Source organism: Calliphora vicina, chromosome 1, assembly GCF_958450345.1.
Source record: "Calliphora vicina chromosome 1, idCalVici1.1, whole genome shotgun sequence".
Lineage (NCBI taxonomy): Eukaryota > Metazoa > Arthropoda > Insecta > Diptera > Calliphoridae > Calliphora > Calliphora vicina.
Window position 1 is genome coordinate 123888464 of NC_088780.1, and position 19952 is coordinate 123908415.

The window sequence follows — 19952 nt, forward strand, 5'->3', positions numbered from 1 at the left end:
CAAAATAACTCTGACAATAATAATTCTCTTAGACATTAACTTACAACATTTTTTTCAGATAGTATACTGCTCCCTTCGATCAAAAAATGAAAACATTGACCCACTGTAAAAAAAAAAATTCAGACCAAACTTACAACATTTTTTTCAGTTAGTTTGACCCACTGTAAAAAAAAATTCAGACCAGTTGAAGTTTAAGTTTATTCTACAAAAATGATCTACTCAATATGCCCTTTCAGAATTATAGGGTCGCTATTCTGTTCCCATCAAAAAGTCTCAATTTGTTGGACAGTGTTATTATCTCTGGCTTGTTGTAAGTTTCAAAACATAATTATCAGCATGCTATTTCGAAAATTTCAAAAAAAGAACTATTTGGAGCCAACAACATCAAAGAAAAAAGAAATGTATAAAAAACCTAAAATAAAGTCAACAACATGAACATCAACATTAAACAGGAAATCAAAAAGAAAAAGACACAAATAGATACAAAAAGTATGTTTATTGACAACATAAAAAAATATGTATGTATGTTTCAAACCTGAGTTATTTGAAGGAGCTAAATGTTTATATTTGATACACTTTGTATTTACTGTTCTCTAGTCAGGTGATAACAATAACATCTAATAAAACCTAATGTTTGTTTTAGTTTTTTTTTTCTCAGTTTTAGTTTTCTTAACAAAAACAAAATATTTAATTATGAATTCTATTTATGTATGTAGCTGTATTCATAGGATAGTATTGTTTTGTAAATATTAAATTGTTGTGATACCAAGATACTATCAAAAACAACAACAACAACTTCATACAATTTTCATATCAAAGACAAATTAGTCTTGAAAAAAAAAACCAACACAAGTGTTTTAGTTTTGCATTTGTTTTATTATTTTTCTTCTTAGTTTAATTTCATCTGTTTTTTCATCTCTGCTCTTGTGCGATTTTAAGCTCGAGCATGTTTCTGTTTCTGTATTTTTATCTGTATCTTTTTCTTGCTCCACTCGAGCCATTTGGTGAATTATTCGTGTTCGTATACAGTTGTTTTTGTTGTTTAAATATTTATTTTTGTTTGTTTTTATTTACAAAACATTTAATACTTTATTGTATTTTTTTTTCGTTATTTGTATCTTTCTGCTGGCTGTTGTTACAGTCATTTGTTTTTTGGCTTTAAGAAAGAATTGTAGAGAGATAAACAACATAGTAGTTAGTTAGTTTGTGGTTAGGACTGTCATTCGAATAAAACTTATTCGAATCGTAGAGGAAAACAAAATATTTTTATTCGAATGAATAACATTTTTGAGTTAAGAATTAAAAAAAAATATTCGATTAATAATTGTCGAATAATTAAATACTCGAATAAGTTTATTTCCGAATTAACACTTTATGAAATAGTTGGCCATCATCAAGGCAAGGATTTTCATGCACTAAAAAATTAAAAATATGCAATAAAAACAAGTTCATTTGAAATATATTTATTAATATGTAAAAGAAAAATATAAATTTCACTATTTTCAGATAGGGCAATTATATGGGGGCTAGGAGAAATTATGGATATCCCGAGACAAAAATATTGATATATCATACATTAAGATCCGACTGTAAATGGAAAAGATATAACGAAAAATGTAAAAACACGACCCCTACGTTCGGCAAAAAAAAATTGTTAATAAATTGTGTAAATTGTCTAATGTACAGTCTACACTAATATAAAAATATATCCAAAAGAATATTAAATATACAATAAAATGCTAAATGTATGCATTTAAAAGAAAAATATGCAAAATATGCATTTATAACAAAATATAGAAAAATATGCAACAACAAATCTATGCCATTTTGTTGAAAATTCTTCGATTCGGAAAGATAAATTGTAAAAAGTGATTTTGAGTTACTGACTACAAACATGCATTTGCATAGAAATCCTTGCCCTGGTCATCATTGTAAATTTTACTATAGATACATTTTTTCTATAGATTTTGGATTAAGATTACAAGGTATTATCTAAATTTTAAAATATTTAACAAAATGTGATGTAATTGAAATTTATTATTTTTTTATTGGGTGTATAACTTAAAAATGGGGGATTTTTTCAAATGTTTAGCTTTTATTTTGAAACATTTTCCTAGCTTTCTGGCTCGGAATATATGGATAAAAGAACTGTTCATATTTTGAGGCCAAGAGCGAATCAAGCCTATATCGGTTACTCTGTGAAACGTATCCCAGAAAGAGCGTTCTGAATCGATCGAAACAAGTAGTAGTCGGACTGGGCAAGGTCTGGACTATATAGCGATTGAAGTAAAACTTCCCAACCACTTCATTCTAAATACTTGTTAACAGGTTCTGCAACATGTGGACAAGCGTTTTGATGATAGAATAATACGGTTTCATGTCAGGCCAAATTTCAGCTGCTATTAATAGATAGGAACATTTTGATCCCACAAAATACCACGGTTACCATCGATATTTGTCTTTGATGTCGATTCAGCTGGTTGGCCGGCCTTCACATAAGATCTCTTACGCTACGGTATATCGTAATGGATCCATTTTTCATCCCCAGTAACGATTCGATGCAAAAATTATTTTCTTGTATAGCGTTCAAGCAGCAATTCACACATACAACATCTCTCAGCTTCAATATCCCAGCTTTTGTATGAATTCTGCTGCTAGCAAACGTTTTGAAATTGTTGATTGAGTAGTTCCCAATTATTGATTTAGCAAGCTCTTGTTAAGTTTGACAATAATATTCATGTCTTCCATTCTTGGTATTCAAACTTTTTTGGCTGGTCTGAGCGATCTTATTTTTAAAGAAGTAAAGCAAAACTTCCCGCATATGATGCTTTGATGGCACAAAATTCGAAATTTTTGAAGCAAAAAATGCTTATTGTTTACACTATAATGATCAATAACTAAGTGAGAATAAATGACAGATATGTACCCTTCAAAATGACAATTAAGTTATTAAAAACAAAAAACGCGCTCAAAAGATACCCCATCTATTGTAAATCCCTTATTTTTAAGTCATACATCCAATATTATTTTTAACAAACCAATTACGAGTATTGTAAATTTTCTGTTTTTAAATATATTTTATTATATAATTCAAATAATAATTTATGTAAGTTAGTCGTTCGAATAATCGAGGAAATTTTATAAATTAATCGATCAGTCGAATAATAGAAAAATTATTAACTTTTGTACGATTAAAATTAAACTCGAATAATTGACAACCCTAGTGTTTATTAAAGCACAATGGGTTGGGGATACAAGAATTCTACAGATGAAATATTGCATTATTTAAGGAGCATATCGAGTTAGACTTCTAGATTCAGGGAGAATAATTGTTCAACTGATATCTAGATTTACGAAAAATGAATCGCTTTGGAAAGTAATTTAAAATACCTTTCACTTGACATGCATATTGTCTATGTAGCCGAGATGTAACCAAAAATTCGAGATACATTGTTCTAAGTGCTGAAATGTCTGCTTTATTTTAAATGTCTTAGAATGGGTACTAATATCTATGCTTTTATTTTTTTCTCACATGTTTTTAAATTCTCTTCCACCCATTGTGCACACACCTCCTCATATGTAAGGGTGTTCATGCCTGTTTTCGTACTAACGTACGTAGGTATTTCACTGTATGTTTAAACATTAATTGTTTATTTTTGTATTTGTTTATTAATTTAACAATATTAACAAGTTAACGGTACTTAAAGTTAGTTATATTTTTAACATACAAAATACAACAAAAAATATTAAAAGATCTTTATAATTTGGATAAAGGCGTAATTAAGCGGTTTTAAAAACATACATTTCTGTTAGGTTGAATTTAATTTAACACTATAACACTTGATAATCAAAAGGAAAGCAACAAGAGGATGCAAAGTATTTTTAAAATATGTAAATTATTTGCTTAATTAGCAGCGGCGTAAACAAATTACACACGTACTTACTTACTTACTTGCATAAATACTTGTGCAAATAAAAACCTCAAGTCTTTGACAATAAAACATTTACGTAGTTTTTAAATAAATAAATATAAACAACTGCGTATTTGTTTAATTTCCATTTTTCAATTAATGTATTGTAACAAACGATACGGGGATAAATTACCAAAATTATTTATGGATGTTAATGAGATGAGGCATAACGTTGTAAGGACAGACAGACAGACAGACAGAACGATATTTGTTTTAAGAAATTGAATAAATTTATATGAATTTAATACTCGTATTGTAAAAAGTATTTAATAAATACTTGAGGACAGTTTTAAAGATTCTAAACTAATTTAGTGATTCGTGATTCATAATCAAGGATAATTATTTTTTGTCCCACTTTTTATACGGTATTTCTAAGATAATACAGAAAAATATTGTTGTCCACATAAGAATCGAAATGTTTTTAAAATTTCATAACAATCGGTTCAGTTGCCTAACTGAAATAGTTTCAATTAGGCAGGCCTTTCAGTCTTGTGTATTTTTTTCCCATTTACTAGTTTATAATGACAATAAAATACCAATATCTGTAACTTATTTCATATTTCTGGAATGGAAAATATAGATTGTGAATAAGATTGAAAATACTTGGCATTATAGCTGTATTTCTATGACAATTATATTGAAAACAAGTAAGAGAGCTATATTCGGCTGTGCCGAATCTTATATACCCTTCACCAAATTATACTTCAAACTAAACATTTTAAATCTTTTTAGGTAAACAAATTTTTTTTTTCCAAAGTTGCTTTTTTTTAAGTTTTTGAAAAAAACTTTTTTCGAAATGTTTTTTTAAATTTTAATTTTTTTTTTAATATTTAGCGAAAAAAAAATCGGGTTAAAAAATATTTTTTCCGACTTTGTTCCGTTGTAGGTCATAGGTCTTTGAAATATCTATCATTAGATATCCATATTGTCTATATTAATGACTTAGTAATCCAGATATAGGTCAAAAATAGGTAAAAAATCGTCCTGGTTCGTTGTCCTGATTTTTTCCTTATATCTCAGCCATTTGTGGACCGATTTTCTCGATTTTAAATAGCAACCGAGCTGGACATATTGATGTATGAATCGTGTATGTAAAATATTTGGGGGCTTCGGAAAGTTGATTTCAACAGACAGACAGACGGACATGGCTTAATGACAAACTTATATATAATAATTGTAAAATTATATATATAATTGTAAAATTAAAAAAATGTGTTTAGTTTTTAATATTGACTCTGATTACCTTAAAAACCATTACGTTTATGAAAACTGGTTACTCGATTATTCGTAAATAAACAATAATATATTTAAGCACACAATTTAGTACAATCTTGATGTGTTCACGAACATTTTTGCATAATTTTTAAATTAATTAAACCTTTTTTATATATAGAAAAGCCTATATTTATTTGCAATAATAAACCTTTGTTTTTTGATCCAATCAATAAACAATAAAATAGATCAAATTCATTTATCATCAGCTCTAAACAAAACAATCCATAAAAAATCGTATACATATGTTTGTATTTAAATAAATATCTGTTTATTTGGCGCTCAAACAATACAAAAATAACAAGAAACGTCTCCAACAATTTGATTTTGAATCATTCATACGTTTTTGATAAATGACGCCAAAAAAGTGCATCCCATGATAATGATATTTATTAGCGGTATTGACTTGGTTTTTAAATAAAAAAAGAAAAATATTTAAACACCGAAACACACACCAAAAATTAAGACAAATGAAACAAAGAAATAAATACTTGTACAATATTGAGAAGAAAAAAAAAATCATTTGAAAGACAAAACATTTGGTTTGATTGAAACTTTTGGAACCAGTTTGCTTGACACAGTTTGAATACCCAAAAATGAAACAAATAAAAAAATATCTTTATACTAAATAATACTACTACCAAATTAAATATTTAATCTGTACACTCATACTTAATATTCGTCTACTTAAAATATTGAAACATTAAGAGTTGAAGTGAAACAAAGCCAACAACAAAAAAAAGTCGTAATCATTTTATGGTCTTTGTGGCGATTTACAAACCCCGGAAATAAATGAGTGAAATGGTCCAAACAATCAAATAAAACAATATCGGGTTACAGTTTATACGTTTTTAGTTTAAAAGTGAACTAATTGTTCACAGTTTTAAGTAGGTCAAGGACATTAGTTGAATAAATTTAAAATTAATTTTATAGAATTAACACAGCATTTATTTCATTGCTATTTGTAAATCTGTAAAAAGTAAATTATTTATATTCATTCACTTAAGACAGACATATAAATAATTACAATTTCTTTTTTAAAATGTTCAAGTCACGTTTTGTGTCCACTTTATTATTAGGCCGCTCATAACTCAGAGACATTAAAATTCTATGCAGAATTACAATTCATTCATGGCCTTTAGCATTTTGTAGTAAAGTACTACATTTCATTACTTCATGTTACAAAAAAAGAACACAAGTTCAACTTATTTTTAGAAATCTCAAACCAGACAAAAAATTTTCAAATCTCACTGTTTGATTTTTATATCCATTGATTTTGTTATTCCGTTTGTAACTTAACAAAATATTTGTCGCAGTCCCACTTTAGTATATGGATATATTCTGGGTCCTCATAAGATTCTAAGACGATCTAGATATGTCCGTCCATCAGTCTGTCTGTTGAAAATACGATGGTCCCAAACGAAATACTCACTGTTGATATGGTTTGTTTGGTATTGAAAATGGATAATATCGGTCCATGATTACTGTTGGAGCAGTTGGAGCATTATGTTAATTATGCGACAATCCTCATAAAATTTTGCACAATTAAGTTATAAGTACTCTGAAATTATACCTAAATAAATGGCGAAAATTGAGCAACATTTGTCCCTAGTCCCCATATAAGGTCCCCCTCAGAAAATGACTTGATGAATTTTGACATAACAAGTTATATATTAACTTGTTGACCCTATCCCTCATATAACATTAATTGTCATACATTGATGGTGGGTATACAAGATTCGGCACAGCCGATTCTTACTTGTTTGAAATAATTTTTTGATTCACAAAATAACATACTTTGATGGGATGTAAACACCTCGCTCTCATACTCTTATTAACAATTTACCTTCAAATTCTATTTAGAAATAAATTTATCACACAGTCATTGACTCGAATTATTGTAAATTCTATTATATTTTGTTGTTGCTGTTCTATCCCTTGAATAATTGACAGATTTGATTGATTTGTGTGGTTTTAGTTTCAATTCAAAACAAATGAAATCAAACGTAAATAAAGGTTGTGTCATAAAAAGGGTTTTTTTATGACAATTTTACAACATTTATTTCTATGTCTACTTTTGTTTTGTATTATTTTGTATAAATTAAAGTAATTTTAGTAAAATTAACTTTTCTACGTTAACAAAAAACAAAAAAACAAGATTTAATTGAATGTTATAAAATATTAAATAAGAAAAGGAAAAAAATTCCATAGGCATCACGAAAACACTTGGTATTTTTCCTTTACATACAATTAAATTGTGTAGAGATAGAATTTTTTTGTAAATTGAATAAGTTTTAGCAAATTACAGCTGAAATGATTCTTCAAATTTATCTTTACATATTCTATAAATAAAATTTCTATTTTATTTTACATTTACTCTCTCTCCACTTCCCTTCTTTAGGGTTAGAGAAAGCTAATTTTTACAATAAATTAGCAAATTTTGTTAAGACTTATTTTAGGTTAAAATTGATGTGTGTTTGGGTTATTTGTGTAATTTAAATTGCATTATTGAAATTCTTTTCCCATGACTATTAAACATGCAATGTGCAGTTGTTTATCAATGCAACTGTCTACGATTTAAATAAAAGTCATTTAATATAAACTCTTGTTTTTAATTTAAATTATTTACTTTCTTTTTTGCCTGGTTTAGGATCTTTGAATTTTGGTCAAATGGTGTCCAATATTGCAGGCAGCGTTTTTATTCCTCACTTAATGGTACTTTAAACTGGTGGTCGGTCGGCATAAAGAGAACATTGAATATGAATAAATAATAAAATCGCAGAAAAAACTTGGTAGTAAATAGCAATTACACTAGGGTTGTCATTCGAATAAAAATTATTCGAATAATTGAAGAAAAAATTTATTTTTTTATTCGAATGAATTATATTTTTCAATAAAAACTTATTCGATAAATCGATTATTCGAATAAATTTATATTCAAGTTAGAATTTAAAAAATTAAGTAAGATTGTTATAATCGTCTGTGTCGAATCTTGTATACCCCATCCCATAATCAATATGTGACAAGAAAATTTTTTGTGAATGAAACTTGTTTATATCCAATTGCATTAAAATCTGAGGGAGACCTTGTATGGGGGCTAGGTGAAATCATGGATCGATATTTCCCATTTTCAATAAGAAACAAACGTACCACACAGCTCATGCCACATTGGACATTCTGCACGAATGATTTGAGGGCATGGTCGTCTCACGTGAAGTGGATATGAACTGACCTCCGAGCTCGTGCGATTTTAGACCGTTAGACTTTTTTCTGTGGAAGAAGAAGTCTGCGGACATCAAAGCAAACAAAATCCATGCCATCGGTGAAATTCAGCATGATTTATGAGCAGAAAAAATTCAGTTTTTTTTTCCAATTTCTGCTCAAGTCACGACAAAGTCAACTGACAAATTTCAAAAGAAGCGGACTTATCGATATTTGTATATATATTAATACTAGCTGTCCCGGCAAACGTTGTTCTGCCCTAGCTCACACAAAGTTTGAAGATTCTAACTATAATAGTACTCTAGATATGCAATAATAAATTTTTACTTCGCATGGGAGGTGCCACGCCCATTGTACCTATATAGGTCAATTGTGAATCTAAACCATGCGGGAAACCACTCAAACAAACACAAAAAATGTCATCGAAATCGACCCAGCAGTTAATGAGGAGTTCAGTTACTAATACACGTACAGAAGAATTATATATATAAAGATAGACAATATGAATATCTAATGATAGATATTTCAAAGGCCTTTCCAACGATTTTGTTTTATAAAGCCACAGTAATTCGAACCTAAAATTGGGAAGTTGGGGAGATTTTTTTTACCCAATTTTTACAAATCGTTTTCTGTTGAAAAGATAAAACTCATATCTTTCAATAAAAAAAACAGTTTTAAAATTAGTTTCAAAAGAAAATATTTATGATGTTTTGAAGTTGTAACTTCAAGCATACTGTTATTTCACTACAACGAAGTGATCGAGAAAAACTATAAATATTTCAGTACTCTATAGACTCTGACAAAACATAATTGCATCATGAGAACCCCTGCATAAATGTTTCGTTCAATTTCTTATCACTGTGTTATCTATCGAATGCATCTATAAATCAATAAAATCCGTTTCACAAGATATAAATATTTAAAGATACACAATATGTACTAGTATATTCAATTAATCGGGTCTCTGGTTTAATCGGTTAATCGAGAAAATAATTTATCGGGGTTTAGATTTAATCGATTAATAATCGGTTAATTTTAAATTATACCATTGGAGTCCTTTGTGATTTTTTTTTAGATTTTGAATACTTTTAATAATTTCGATAAGTTTTGATAAAATACTCGTTTCAGTAATGTCTCCAGTTTTTCCTCCTCCGACAAATACATGTAAATTAAATATTAAATGTTATACTCACTATGTTCTTGGATGTTCGAAAAATATGTTTTACTTTGACATTTGTATTTGAATTACAAAAAAAATATGTTAAAGTGCAAAAAAAAAAAAATTTCGGATAATCGACACAAATTAAACGGTTATTTGAAAATCGAAAATTTTGAATTATTCGATCAAAATCAATCGGTTAACCGATTAACGGTTAATCGCTTGTATACCCTAGTATGTACCATAAGTTTTCCAAAAATAAAAATCGCCAAAAAAAAATTGGGAGTTTTTTGAAATTAGAAAAATATGATAAAAATCGCACGACCCAAACTCAATTTGTTTGTGATATCTTATGGAATTCAATTCATGCTATATTTATTTAATTATATCATGAATATCGGCCAAAATGTGCCAACGGCATTTTAAACGAAATAGCGATAACAGAATTATATTGTTGCTGTAACCGTAATCAAGCTCAGGGGATAGTTATGCGATAACAGTAGTTTTATGAAACATTTTTATTACTTAATTAACGTAAAATATGCCTCCTATGTTTGCTTAAAATAAAAACTATAAAAACTTCTTGTTTAAAATGTTGTTAATAAATGCGGTGCCTTTTAATAGTTATATAATATATACAAATTGCAACATGACATTCCCTTAAAAAAAATAAAACACCCTATTTTTATGATTATTTCCTAAGAATATTTTCAATTTCATTTATTAAGTTCAGACGTCATAGAGCTACAGATGACACACCCCTGGCAACAGAAAATCTCAATTTATTTGAAAGTATTTAGACAACGCCCATTATTAATTTAATAAATCTAAAATAAATTTATAAAGATATTCTTCTTCGCGGGATTTTACATCATTTATAACATTCTTTACATGTTTCCTGCTGTTTAAAAGTGAAACTAAAAAAAAATATATGAATAAAAAGAAAAGGATCTTAATTTAATTTATTAATTTCTACTCTTTACTACTACTTTACTACTATGTATGTGAAAACTGGAAAAGGTCTATAAAGGAAAATATGTTTTTTTTTGTTTTATTGCAAAAAACACGTCATAAATGAAGTCGTTTCTTGTAGAGGTTCTTTCCTGCTCAGTTGTATAATTTATCATGTCCAATATTCGTTTGCTGCACAGGGACGCGAATTTTTTGCTTTAGGTGTGTTCTAAATGAATCAAGGTTTTATTTCTATTATAAAATGTTGTTTTTTTTTTACAAAATAATAAAAATATTATAAATTTCTTTCCTTATGTCTGCATGTAGACATAATTTTTTATTATTTATTATGATTTTTTTTGTTATTATTGCTGTCGTCGTTATTATTGAAATGATGTACCTGCTGTTGTTTAATTTTTTTTTGTTTGGCTCGTTAAAAGGTTTTAATTTACCGTTTTTTTCGGTTTATAATGCCAATGTCAAGAGTTGTTGTTAAGACACAAAAATATACTTAAAAGGTTTGGTTTGGTATGTTTTTTTCCCTTCCTTTATTGTTTTTTATTAGAATAGTGGGTAATAATTTCTAAAATACATTGTATATGAAGAAATATCAACAATAGCTACAAATATTGTTTAGCAACTCCACCCATATTGTTAGAAACAGATTTACAAGTGCGATTAAAATCGTAGACAGAAATTAGAAACATCATCAGCAGGTTTTGTGTTTAGAAGGTTTAGCTAGATTTGATGAAATTTTTATTAGGTTTTTGTTAATAGTTTCAATGATTGGACTTGGCTGAGTAGAGAAGGTCTGGTATGATGTTTTCAAATTAGAAGTGTCAATATTGTTTGTAAACTAGTGTCCTGCCAGTAAAAGGATTTTCTGGCACCTCTTAGCGAATAGTTTAGAGGTGGTTTGTTCATGAACGAACAAGTTCAATTGAACAATTCAGTCGAATGAACAATGTGAAGTTGTTCAATCATCTTGTTCTTTATTGTTCTTTATTGTTCTTTTTATTCACTTTATTCCTTTTGGTCATCTGCCATTATATGAAACTTATATTTCGAAAACGCTTTTAAATGAGATTTATGTTGTTTGAATTTTATATAATTCCTTCTTCTTTTCTTTATTATTAAAAAAAAATTAATTTTCCAAAAGCAGAAGTGATCTGTTCGTTTTGATCACTGCAAAAACATTAAGAGAGCAATTGTTCATTCACTTAGTTCAATCAAACACCACAGAATAGAAGTGAACAACTGAACAAAAATAAAGAACTTGTTCATTTATTTGTTCTGAACAAAAACGACCAATCAGTAAAAAGAACGATTATGCCCAACTCTAGAATAGTTTTCTCATCACTTCATAAGTATGGAAATTATTATTCTTTCAATTTATTCGTGACTGAAAATTTCGATAGAATTTTATGCTATATTTCAGCACTTCCGAATTGTGGAGTTGTGTCGTTGCTGAACGAAATCGTCCATTTAAACCATAAATTCAACAAGGTAATGCTTGTTAAACACCAATGTGAAAACGGTTACAAAAACAACACAAACTGTTGTTTTTGGAATTGATTTACCTTTGCTGTTAAAATTTATTTATATTTTTAATGGATTAAAAGATTAATGGTTGAGAAAAAACACCTATTTCGACAAAATGTAAAATTTCTTGACCGATCTTGTTGAAAAATTGTGTCTAAATAGGACTTACCTTGGTACAAATTTCGGAAGACATAGGTTTTAAAAGTTTGTTCACTTGACATGAAATCCTCCACATATATCGTTATCTGTTTTGTTGCAATTTTTTGCACATAAGTTATCTTTAAAGTAACAAAGAAAAGCCTGAGGAATTTGATGCGATCGTCAAAGAATTTTAAAATGATACATTAAAATAACATAAACATAAATACCCGGCAAAACCATAGTAATGGATTAAACTGATTATATAATGACAGTTCATTACTTAAGTAGATATTGTAATTTAAGCCAGTGATGTCTTTGCGGGCAACAATTTATCACTTAAGACATATAAAGCCTTAAATAAATCACGGACTATATAACATATTGATCGTAAGGCATTAGAAGGCATAAAGAGAAAATGGATTATAATAACATGATATGCACTTTCTTTCTCAGTTGCAATCTTACCATTTTCTTATTGATAATTTTTATGAACATTTTTATAACCGATAATGTTCGTCCCCTGGTGATCACTGTTGCAAGGTCTTACAGAAGTTGTTAAGCTATAGTTTTTCAATGTCCAATATGAGCATCATTCTTTTTATGTTCATTTACCCTGCCAAAACAAAGTCAAACGTTGAGAAAATGATTATGTAATTTAAAATTTTTCATCGAATCTCAATGATAATTGTAATTGTTGAGAAAGAAGGGCTTTAATATTTCAAATCATTCTCAATTTAACATCGAACATTCGTGTTTGCTTTAATATTTCAAATCATTCTCAATTTAACATCGAACATTCGTGTTTGCTGGGTAAGTAAGTGATATTTAAAAATGAGAGCTGAGAATCGAATATACTCAAGCAAAGCCATCCATTGCTAAACTACCTCTAAATAATGCACACGGCATGTGGTACTCATTACTGATTTACAGTAATGACATGTCATTATCAAAATTATGTTGGCTACATTTTTGTTTCAAATATGATTAATTTTCACATACATACATATGTATTTTGTATTTAATCATTTTTTATCACAAATTCATTTTAAACTACCATTAAATGCCTGTTTAGATTATTTTTATAACGTTTTGAATAATTCATTCAATCATTTATTAAGATGGACCTGTTTGACAGCTACTCTTTAGAAGATTTAATAGTATGTATTTTCAATAAAATCTTAATTTTTCCTATAAAAATTAATAAAAACTGAAACAAATAAAAAGAACATAAGTATGTGCCACTTGAACGAGTTTTAAGTTTTGTTTTTAAAAAATATTTACCATAATAAAACCATCATATAATAAATTTTCTTTAAAACGAAATTATTGTAATATTAATTATAAGTGTTATGTTATTGATACAAAATATTTTTCTAATAATGTTTACCCCTTCTTATTAGTAATTAATTATTTGCATGGAAAGAATTATTTATTGTCTTCTCAAAAACGCAATAAGCGCTTTCTTGAATATGGCTGATTATTTTTTTATCGTTATTTTAGATAATACATGTGGTTGATCACTACACTAATACGTGTGATATAAATAACATTAAAAACCATAAGAAGAAAAAAAAATGAATCAAGATTATTTATGGAATTAAATGTGTGGGTAAAATTGCAATTTTAAGAAGCAACAAATATTAAGAAAACAAATAACTCATCATGCCTCTATTTCAGTATATTTCCACAATTTATTTAACCTCTATATAAATAAAGATTATATGATACCATTTACACTTCTTTAATTGTTTAATATATAGAAACCTTATTATAATTCCCTGAGGTTTGTTCTATCTATAACAAGAACGATATTTGAATCAGAATGTCCTCAGTCAAAACATTGTCGAGTAATACATATGTTAAATGTGTAACAAATGTACTGTAATTGATATTTTATAAAGTCGTTTCTTTGGAAATATTCCAAAAAAAATACAGTGTTATTCACCGATTTTGCCTATTTTCAATGTCAAACATTTCTGATCAATAGAGAATCGGGGTTGTCATAGAATACAATCACTGTCGGAATCGGTTTTGAAAACTGCAGAAAAGATAAATTTGTCTTATGAAATACAATGTCATTTTTTGTTTAATCGATAACGAATTTAATTATAGATCGAATATAAAACCAATAACTTTCGAATTCACGAGCCAATGTACTTTTTCTGTAGTTTTCAAAACCAATTCCGACAATGATTGTATTCTATGACAACCCCGAATATTTGATACAAATTTTATCCTTATAGGTCCTTCCCTATTGACTCCATTGTGCCTTAAACATACAGAAGGATGTATATATGTAGATCGTCTAGAATTTTATAAGGACCCAGAATATATACAATTTGCCGATGTGTTACAAAAGGTATTAATGTATTGTATAATTTTTACTACATACTAATTTCCTTCAACTTTTATATATTTTTATACCCTTCACCTTCGTGAGAAGGGTATATAAGTTTGTCATTCCGTTTGTAATTTCTACATTTTTCATTTCGGACCCTATAAAGTATATATATTCTGGATCCTTATAGCGGAGTCGATTAAGCCATATCCGTCTGCCTGTCTGTCCGTCCGTCTGCCTGTCTGTTGAAATCAATTTTCTGAAGACCCCTGATATCTTCGGGATCCAAATCTTCAATAATTCTGTCAGACATGCTTTCGAGAAGTTTGCTATTATAATCAGCAAAATCGGTCCACAAATGGCTGAGATATGAGAAAAAAACCAGAACAACCTCGATTTTTGACCTATATTTGGATTACTAAGTCATTAATATAGACAATATGGATATCTAATGATAAATATTTCAAAGACCTTTGCAACGACGTATATAAGACCATAGTAAGTTGGACCTACAATGGGTCAAAATCGGAAAAAATATTTTGTAACCCAAATTTTTTTTTCACCAACATTTTTTTTTTTTTAAATTTAGAAAAATAAAATTTTAAACTAAAAAAAAAAATTTTTTAAATTTAAAAAAAAAACAATTCGAAAATTTTTTTTCCAAAAAATGAAAAACCGGCAAAAAATAAATTTTGTTCACCTAAAAATATTTAAAATTTTTATTTTGAAGTATAATTTGGTGAAGGGTATATAAGATTCGGCACAATCGAATATAGCTCTCTTACTTGTTTAACCCCCATTAACACGAAGCCTGGTTATGTCTTAACAAATAGTTATACTTTCGGTTAAAAATATTTTTGTATGAAAATTGTTAGTTTAACTATTAGTTAACAAATAACCAGACTTCGTGTTAATGGGGGTAAAAAAGTTTTTAGACTAATAAAAGTAATTTTTCTTAAAAAGTACATACTATTTTTGGAGCTTTTCAAAAAAAAATTAAAAATATGTATTTTGTTTATTGCAACAAACAAATTAAATTTATATAAATTTAAAAAAATGTTGGCAATAAATAGAACATTAAAAAAATTACTTTTTTAATAACTATCATGTTTGGTACTTTTCCCAAAAACATTAAAAGAGTTTTGTGTTTAGCAACTAACAAATTAAATTTATATAAATTATGTAATTAGAAAAATAAAAGTAATTTTTCTTAAAAAGTATACATTTTGGTACTTTTTCCAAAAAAAGTCATTTTGTTTATTACAACTAAGAAAATAAATTTATATAAGAAATGTTTTTATAATTTTTAATTTTATAAAAATTGTCCTAAAACATGTAAGATTAAAAAAAACCCAAATTGGTACTTTTCTTAAAAAATAAAAAATATTTCGTTTAACTTAACAACAAGATTGTTATATTACATACGTTCTATTAAAAAAATGTTGAAAATGCAACAGTAATCTTAACTGACAAAGTACCAATTTTGATACTTTATTAGATATACTTTTTATACATTTCATAAAGTGCATAACACTTGTTCTTTAGATGTCATTATGTTGCTTTAGCGTGTTTTTATTTTATTATAAGATTTAGAAAATTCTCTAATAATTAAAATAACTTTTGAGTTATGAAAAAAAATCTGCAAAATATCTGGAAATTTCTTATTTAAGAATATTTGTTCAAATAAGCAATATTAAGAACGATTTTTTATAACAAAATGTACATATTTGAATTAATAAATGCAATTTTAAAAGTTTAATTGTCATGTCTGCAGTCATGCCTTTAAACATTTGGAAAACAGATAAATGATAAATTATTTTGAAACCAGTATAATTTATTTTAACGGAATATGTATGTACTATAGTGTAAATAGTGTTGGATACTCACCGACTTTTTCCACCATTTTTATTGTTTGTAAAATTTATTGTATAACTTTTTAATTTGTATTAAAAAGCAAACTGAAATTATAATAAATATTTTTTTTTTAATAAAATGAGTATAACACTTTCTTATTTAAAATATTTTTATTTAATTTTTTTTATGTTTAATTTTTTTTAACACACACCTTTTATTTGTTATTAATAGAATTAAAAAAAATTGAAAATTTCAAATCAATTTTTAACACTTGTTAGCGGTAATTTTCTTTTTGGTATGTCGTTGTTTTAAATTCGTTTTATATATTTTCTAAGTAATAAAAATTAATTAGTTATTTTGTGGTTTGTTGGGCTTTTTTAAAATAATTTTCAAAAACTTTTTTTTTTTTTAAAAATTGTTCACCAGTTTTATTCGCGCCTTTGCTAAGTTGCTAACACTTTCAGTGTTCGAGCGTAAATAAACGTTAGTTGTGTATGAACTGAAACTTAGATATGAACCTAGACGGTAAAAACAATAACAACAACTCAAAGTTTGCAAAAATTTAAAAATGAAAAACAACAAAACATCAACTCTGCCAAGTTAAAACAAACGTTCACTGAACTGAATTGAAGCGCAGCCCGACTTCAAAGAAAATAAAACACAACAAAATAATATAAAACAAACTCAACACACACGACCACTTTGTGGTGAGGCGTAAAAACGTCAACTTTTGTTCACTTCTACGCCAACGTACTCATTAACCGCACAACATATGCTTTACGCACAGTACAGGTGTTTACGTCAATGTATATATTTCACTGTTGCAGCGCAGTAGCCGGCATATGTTAGTTACTAAAGTTACGATCTTTTTTGTAGGCTTTCGAATACGAGTACGAAAGTGAGTACTTGTACTCGAGTCTTGTTCAGTTGTTGTGTTTGTTTACAAAACAAACAAAAATAAAAAAATAACAACAACACAAAACACGAGTTGGCAATGTTTTCGTACGAAAAAAACAGTGCTTTCGTTTTAGTTACGGTATTTCTTTGTTGGTAGGTGTATTTACATGCATGGATGGTTGTGTATGTGTATGTATGTATTTCATTTTGTTTAGGGTTTTCTCAATAAACGTGTGTTTTTTGCTGGGGCAAGGTCTTCCTTCTTTTTTGTTTTGGTCTAAGATTTACAACACATGCATGCAACTAAATAGTCTTGTCCGTACGTATCCTTAACGTAAATGAGTTGTGTGTGTGTGTAAAAGGAAATTAATAGTTTATTATTTCTATTTTCAATGTTGTTTACGGCGTTTAAATGTTTTAAATATATGGTCTAAATGGACGAGTTGTTGATTGTATGTATCCCCAATAGGGTGTCCCAATATTTTTTTTTATATATGGGGGATTTCACGTCAAGTGAACCAACTTTTAAAATCGATGTCTTCCGATCGGGATGAAATTTACACCAAGGTTAGACCTATTTCAACAAGATCGGTCCAGAATTCTCTGAGTTAGAGGGGGTAAAAATTTGACATTTTGGCCAAACATGTGATTTTTCTCATCCATGTAACTTATTACCTATTGTTCTTAGCAAAATTGTTCCAAATAGTTCATTTCTTCATCTATTTCTTCAATCTTTCGAAAAAAAAAATATTTAAAAAAAAATAAAAAAATTTTTAATATTTTTTTTCCGAAATCAAAAACTTTTTTAACTTTTTTTCTTAAAATAAAGCTTAGATATTTTCCTTGAAGACCTATTTGGGCGCCTAGTGGGATGCGAGTTTGATATCTATCAAAAAAAAATGTTTTGTAACTCAAAACATGGAATTTTTGACTTTTTTGCAATATCAAAAACTTTGTTGACTTTTTTGACCCTTTTTTAATTTTTTTTTTTGCTCAAAAGAAAGCTTGGATATTTTCCTTTCAGAACTATTTGGTGGCTTAGTGGGGTGCGAATGGGATATCTTTCAAAATAAATGTTTTGTAACTCAAAACATGCAATTTTTCACTTTTTTTTCAAAATCGAACTTTTGTTTTCCAAAATGGGCCCATTTTTAAAAAATTTTTTTTGCTCAAAAGAAAGCTTTGGTCTAGTCCTTTAAGATCTATTTGGTCGCTTAGTGGGATGCGAGTGGGATAATAAATGTTTTGTAACTCAAGATATACAATTTTTGTTTTTTTTTTTTGCCAAAATCGAACTTTTTTTCAAAAGGGGCCCTTTTCAATTTTTTTTTGCTCAAAAGAAAGCATTTATTTTGATACTATCCCACTCGCATCTTAGTGTGATGCGAGTGGGATAGTATCAAAATAAATGTTCTAATACAAAAATTGTATGTCTTGACTTACAAAATATAATATAATAATGTATATAAAATTATAGTTAAATATGAAATTTTGTCTTTCTATCACGTTCAATTTTGTTTTGAATTGTAAATAAAGCCTATTCAGAATATTATAGTCCAGGTAATTCTAAATGTAGTCTGAAAGTTTTACTAACATTAGAAAATGTTAACCCTTAAATCGTGAAGGTCAAAGGTCGAATTTTTCAATATTTGGAATTTCTCATGGAAAGATACCGAAATGTTATATAACTTTGATGAAACTAATGAGACTTAACATGCAACTTAAATAACAGCTCAAAAATGTAAATTAACCCGTAATGGCTTAGTTTCTTATAAAAATCAAATTTTGATCTGCACTATTGAAATTGAAAATTTTTTTATTGTTTTTAAAATCATTTTAACCCCAAGTGCTATTAAGGATAGTTTTAAGTTTTTTGCTGTTATTGTAAATAAAAGACTTTGTGTTATACGTTTCTTAAGTTTCATCAAAATCCTCCCAAAAATATATAACATTTCGCTATATTTCCTTGAGAAATTCCAAATATTGAAAAATTCGACCTATGACCTTCTCGATTTTAATCGGTTTTCCGATTTTAGACTATATTTAAAATTGCATGGGCTATAATATTCTGAATAGGTTTCACTTAAAGTTCATAACAATAAGTAAATTCGGATCATTCGCCAAAATATGGCCAAAAAATTTGTTTTTCTCGAAAATCGCAAAATTTAAATCGCAGGTACGGAAAAAGTATTGTCATATTTTTATTCCCTATTCTGTTCTCAATAAATCCCAATGTAATGACCAAAAAATTCTGAAATTTGTTGAACAACAAAAAAATTAAATTTTTTTTCTTATACCTGCGAATAGTTTAACGGTAACCTTCGAATACAAAAACTCATATACAAGTAATCATTTTAGCCCTTGTAAACGCACCTCAAAACTTCAGCGTCGTTGCGGTACCAGTTAACGTGTTTCCACAATACATAGAACAATTCTTTGGAGCACTCCAAAGTCTACATATTTGTGAAAAGGGTATTCTTTTACATTAGGGCCGGCCCATTTCATATGAAGCCAACATTAATTCAGTTCACCAATATACAGTGTAATATTTGTTTAATTTGGAGCCATTAAACTAATTATGAACGTTTAGGGGTAACTTTATAAA

At 27.8% G+C, this 19952-nt stretch overlaps 1 protein-coding gene across 1 annotated transcript in view; it reads right to left on the bottom strand.

The window, feature by feature from the left end:
• Nucleotides 1-16919, bottom strand: part of LOC135963758 (aquaporin) — an 88611-nt gene extending 71692 nt beyond the window's left edge. Inside the window, exons 1-2 of the mRNA XM_065515731.1 lie at nucleotides 16662-16919; nucleotides 16484-16554 (exon numbers count right to left, since the gene is read on the bottom strand). Coding sequence (XP_065371803.1) covers nucleotides 16484-16499 — 16 coding nt within the window. The 5' untranslated portion in view covers nucleotides 16500-16554; nucleotides 16662-16919. The remainder of the gene's footprint in view (nucleotides 1-16483; nucleotides 16555-16661) is intronic.
• Between the last annotated feature and the right edge of the window lie 3033 nt (nucleotides 16920-19952).